Here is a 6,077-nt window from a genome sequence, read left to right as displayed (position 1 = left end):
CACACACTCACTCACACACACACACACACACACACACACACACACACACACACACTCAGGCAATAATGCAGCTCTTCTCATATGTCTTTGAGTCTCTTCATCTCATATTGAATCTTCAGACACAGATGATAACAGCAATATTACGGTGCTTGTTGTTTCTGCAGGAGGATCTTCACAGGGTTTCTGTGCTCATTTTGGGAGAAAATCTATCAATCTTTATGAAATTCAGGGCATTTCTGAGAGCCGGTCCGGATCTGTGGTGCTGCTGCTCTTGAATGTCATTTGTGATTGTTTGTTTATGTGTTCGATTCCCTTTACCCGTCTTTCCGTTCATTATTAATGCGGTCATGATGATGTGATTTGCATTGATTGATTGTTGATCGATGTGCGCTTCTTCCTGTTCCTCTCAGCGTGGGGCTCCGTTCCAGGTGGCTTTGCAGGATGACCACCGGATGCTGCTGTCGCTGGACGCTGATGACGTGAGGCCTGAGGCATCCGTGTATTCGGTGCGTGTTTCCGGAGAGCCGCACACACACACGCTGCTGTTCACGCGACCCGCCGACGGTCAGACGCTGCCGCATCCGCTCCAGTTCAACGCCTCATACCACGGCCTGTGTTACTCCATCAGTCTGATGCTCGGGAACGACAGCAGCGCATCCAGAGCCGTCAGAACCGTCCCTGTGCTCACCAGTAAGACAGTCAGACATCTGCTACACATGTGTGAAATTAATGCATCAAAATATAAAACATTTATAATGAAAGATATTAAAAATAAATAAATAAATTAGATTAAATAGGCAGTAGTCATTAATTAATCTAATTAAAACATTTATAAATAAATTATTAAATTAAAATAATTAATTAATTAAAATAGGCAGTAGTAAATAATAAAAATAAAACATTTATAGATAAATTAATAAAAATAATAAATGAAAATAGGCAGGAATAATTAATAAATAAAAATAAAGTATTAAAAAATTGAATAATAAAAATGAAAAAAATATTAAATTGAAATAATAAATAAAATAAAACATTTATAAATACATTATTAAATAAAAATAGTAAATTAAAAAAGGCAGGAATAATTAATAAAATGAAAATGAAGTATTGATAAATTAATTAATAAAAAATTAATTTAAATAAGCATAAATAATAAATCAAATAAAACATTTATAAATACATTATGAAATAAAAATAATAAATTAAAATAGGCAAGAAGATAATAATAAATGAAAATAAAATATTACACTAATAAAAAATGTAAATAGGCAGTAGTACGTTATGAACAACACGTTTAAATAAATAAATAGAAATAATTAATACATGAAAATAAATTAATACATTAAATATAATAAATAATAAAACAGTTTGCAGTAATAAATAATTTATAAAAAATAAAATATGTATAAATTACTTAATAAATAAAAAAAGCATTTCATATTTAAAAATTAGCATAAGATTTAATTAATCAATTAATTTTAAAAAGTTAAATTCCAAGCAAGAATCAGCTATGTTGTGATACTGTTACTATGGTATAAAATGACTTACATCATGGTATAGTAGTGTTTTAGTCAGACTGTCCACTTTTATTTTAAACAATTATGTTTTCGGTAACAGTTTTAAGTCAGAACAGAGTGCCTTTAACCTCGTTACAACAAAATGCCATTGATTTTTCAGTCTCCTGTTTCTCCAGTGTGATATGTCAGTGAACTGTGTATGTGTGTGTGTGTGTGTGTGTGTGTGTGTGTGTGTTTTCAGAGCCTCTTCCTCTAGACAGCATTGAGATGTCTGATTACAGTCCGGCTCCAGAGACCGGCGTGATGTTTCAGATCCGTTCTCCCGACAGGAACATCTACACGAGAGTAAACATCAGCTACATGGAGGGCCGACAGCCACGCTACATGCTGTATAAAGGTGCCATTTGTTATGTGTGTGTTACGTGTTTGTGCTTCTGCGTGTGATATGCCTGTGTATTTTTATGTGTTACATTTGTGTGTTTCTGCGTGTTATGTGTGTTTCTGCATGTGTTTCTGTTACATGTTTGTTTCTGCGTGTTATGTGTGCTACGCATCTGTGTTTCTATGTGTGTTACACGTTTGTTACATGTGCATTTCTGTGTTTTACACGCGTTACGCATGTGTGTTTCTGTGTGTCTTTCTGTGCGTGTTACGCATGTGTGTTACGCATGTGTGTGTGTGTGTGTTTTTTTTTCTGTGTGTGTTACGCATGTGTGTTTCTGTGTGTGTTACGCATGTGTGTTTCTGTGTTACGCGTGTGTGTTTCTGTGTGTGTTACGCATGTGTGTTTCTGTGTGTTACGCATGTGTGTTACACATGTGTGTTACGCATGTGTGTTTCTGTTCGTGTTACGCATGTGTGTGTTTCTGTGCGTGTTACGCATTTGTGTTTCTGTGCGTGTTACGCATGTGTGTTTCTGTGTGTGTTACGCATGTGTGTTTCTGTGTGTTACGCATGTGTGTGTTTCTGTGCGTGTTACGCATGTGTGTTTCTGTGCATGTTATGCATGTGTGTTTCTGCGTGTTACGCGCTTGTGTTTCTGTGTGTGTACACATTTGTGTTAACTGTGTGTTTCTGTGTATTGCACACGTTACGTGTTTCTGTGTATTACGTGCATTATGCATGTGTGTTTCTATGTGTGTGTGTGTGTAACGTGTGTGTGTTTCTGTGTGTTACGCATTTGTGTTTATGTGTTGTGTGTTACGCATGTGTGTTTCTGTTCGTGTTACGCATGTGTGTGTTTCTGTGCGTGTTACGCATGTGTGTTTCTGTGCATGTTATGCATGTGTGTTTCTGCGTGTTACGCGCTTGTGTACACATTTGTGTTAACTGTGTGTTTCTGTGTATTGCACACGTTACGTGTTTCTGTGTATTACGTGCATTATGCATGTGTGTTTCTATGTGTGTGTGTGTGTAACGTGTGTGTGTTTCTGTGTGTTACGCATTTGTGTTTATGTGTGTGTTGCACATTTGTGTTACATGTGTGTTTCTGTGTATTATGGGTGTTATGCATGTGTGTTTCTTTGTGTGTTATGCGTGTGTGTTATGTGTGTGTTTCCGTTTGTTACGCGTGTGTTTCTGCACATTTTGTGTGTTACACGTGTGTTTCTGTGTATTACGCGCATTATGCATGTGTGTTTCTGCATGTGTTACATGTTTGTGTTACACATGTGTTTCTGTGTTTTACGCGTGTTATGCATGTGTGTTTATATGTGTTACGTGTGTGTGTGTTTCTGCATGTTACGCGTTTGTGTTTCTGTGTGTGTGTGTGTGTGTCACATGTTTGTGTTACATGTGTGTGTCTGTGTATTACGCATGTTATGCATGTGTGTTTCTATGTGTTGTGTGTTTCTGTGTGTTACACGTTTGTTACATGTGTGTTTCTGTGTGTTATGTGCGTTTCTGTGTATTACACGCGTTACGTGTGTTTCTGTGTGTTACACATGTGTTACGTGTGTGTGTGTTTGTCACAGCTGAACTTGGACTCTCTCTCTGTGTCTCTGCAGATTTCCTCAAAGGGAAGACGGTGTTCAAGCACTGGCTGTCGGGCACGTGTTACACCAACATCAGCTTCCAGCTGGTCTCAGAGGCCACAGTCAACAGGAGCACGCTGGTGAGCCACAGCGACGTTACCCATGAGCCCCTGCGCCACCGCACCGGTACGAATCCTTCAGTTAGCCATCATAAGCTCTAAATTCACCTTTAAATGACCTTTAATTAGTGCTGGAACAACTGAACGATGTTAGAGCTGGAGCAGGCAGTGCACAAACCTCATTAATTGCTGATGGAAACCTTCTGGATTCACTTTATAAATTAAACCTGTCAGCAATTTGAGTGCAATTTTTAGGATCATTTATATTTTTACCAATTATTTTAATGAGTTTTTTTTACCTATTATTTTAATTACATATTTTTTACGGCCCACGCTCTCATTATGGTAAAAAAACTTTAAAATAATTACAAAAATGTTTAAAATAATTAAATTACATAATAATAATTAAACTAAAATGTAAAATTATATTTTATGTTATGGTAATATTTCATGTATGTATATCGATTTAAGCTCATTTTAATAAATAAATTAATAAATCAATAATCAATTAAATAAATGACTAGAATAACTGTTGAAAATAATGGCAATTACAAAAAAATTCTAAAGTAAAATGTGCATAATTGTCATTAAAAATAATATTTTGTTTAAATTAGTATTTTATGTCATGGTAACAGTTTTTGTACTGCTTTTGATTTAAGCTGCATTTAATAAATAAATTGATAAATTAAATAAATTACTACTTTAGAATCACTGTTAAAAAAACTCAACAGTAAAATGTGCTTAAATGTCAGAAAAATAATAATCTGAAAACTTGTATAGGAAATGTATTTTCACCTTGTTTCTTCAATAATTAAAATTAGTTAATGGGATTATTTGTTCTTTAAAGGCACAATATGTAAGGTTTTCATAATTAAATATCTAAAAACGACTTGCACAGTGTGATATATTTCATGCAGTTGTGTACTTATGTTATCCCAAAAGTTTTTAATGCATTTTTACAGTGTTGATTGAATTCAGCTCTCACGCGAATTCTCTCATCATAAACAACAAAGTGCCTATGTACGTATGATGTAAGAGATTCATCAAACCGTGTATAGACAGCTTTACTGATTATAAATGGTGTTTGTTTTGTTTTAATTTCTCATGTCCAGTCCCGAATCCTCCTCTCAACGTGTCGCTCAAAATCATCCACCTCAGCGGCCGAGGAGCGTCCCACAATGCATCAGTCTTCCGGCGGGCACGTGACGTCCCTGCGGCTGAAGAACAGGAAGAGGAAGTGAACGGTGTGGAGATGAGCGTCACGCAGACGCCACTAAACAACGTCACCGTTTATAGCACCACAGCCGAACCCAACAGCACTGAGCTGCTGTGGGCGGAGCCGACAGGAAGCCCCGCCCCCACCGAGGAGCAGGAGGAGGAGTTTGTGAACGCGCTGGTGCCAGAATATGAGGACTCTAATGAGCCGGGGTCAGCGATGGATGTGACCTTTGAACCCAGTGTGATGCCCAAGCCACTGCCGCCCATCCTGCTGGAGCTGCGCTGGTTACCGCCGCGGCCGCCCGCCGCTTACGACGGATTCAACATCTACATCCACCGCGACGGTGAGAATCATCGCGTTTTTTACGCAGCAAAAAACCTGATGTTTGTGTAAACCCTCTTTATAGTCATTTCTGTGTTTATTTCCTTGTTGTTTGAGCAGGAAACTCCACCAAAACAGTCAGCGTTGATGTGAAATAAGGCAGCAAAAATTCATAAATTGAATAAAACATTTATAAATACAATAATAAATGAAGTAAAATAGGGAGTAATCATTAATAAATAAAAATAAAGTTTAAATAAATTAATAAAAATAATAAATGAATTGAAATAGGCAAATGAGACAAATGAGAGGTTAGGCAGTAATAATAAATCGAAATAAGATGGTTATAAATTAATAGGAATGTAACGATAAACTGCGAGCCAGCTGAAGTCAATTCAAATATGTGACGATTCAAATCGGTTGAGATGCCAAACTAATCGCGATACTATTAGAGTAGGAGTTTATATGACTGTATCTCCGAGGGGAAATGACTGTCTTTAGAAAAGTTTAGATGGTATTTTCTTTTCATCTTGCCTCTGAACGATGCATATTAAAGTAGTGTTCATAAGCGCAGCTCTGCTTTGTTTACAGCGGTAAGCAAGGAAACACTGTATCATCAGAATCAGAATGAGCTTTATTGCCAGGTATGTTTACACATACGAGGAATTTGTTTTCATGACAGAAGCTCCACAGTGTAACAGAATGACAGCGACAGAACAAAAACACAGTGAATAAATAGTGTCGTGTGTTCCACAGTTATTGTCAGGTGTTCATGAGATGGATTGCCTGAGGGAAGAAACTGTTCCTGTGTCTGGTCGTTCTGGTGCTCAGAGCTCTGTAGCGTCGACCAGATGGCAACAGTTCAAAGAGGGAGTGTGCTGGATGTGAGGGGTCCAGAGTGATTCTGCCAGCCCTTTTGCTCACTCTG

The 6,077-nt window shown here is 37.3% G+C and overlaps 1 protein-coding gene across 1 annotated transcript in view; it reads left to right on the top strand.

The window, feature by feature from the left end:
• Window positions 1-6,077, top strand: part of LOC107572592 (receptor-type tyrosine-protein phosphatase O-like) — a 43,602-nt gene that overhangs the window by 10,333 nt on the left and 27,192 nt on the right. The window contains 4 exon segments of the mRNA XM_016259015.1: window positions 411-690; window positions 1,759-1,914; window positions 3,524-3,676; window positions 4,722-5,171. Of these exon segments, the coding sequence (XP_016114501.1) occupies window positions 411-690; window positions 1,759-1,914; window positions 3,524-3,676; window positions 4,722-5,171 (1,039 nt within the window).

Source organism: Sinocyclocheilus grahami, unplaced genomic scaffold (genome assembly GCF_001515645.1).
Source record: "Sinocyclocheilus grahami isolate Dianchi unplaced genomic scaffold, SAMN03320097.WGS_v1.1 scaffold1779.1, whole genome shotgun sequence".
In the NCBI taxonomy this organism is placed as follows: domain Eukaryota; kingdom Metazoa; phylum Chordata; class Actinopteri; order Cypriniformes; family Cyprinidae; genus Sinocyclocheilus; species Sinocyclocheilus grahami.
This window is presented reverse-complemented; position numbering and strand designations above follow the sequence as displayed.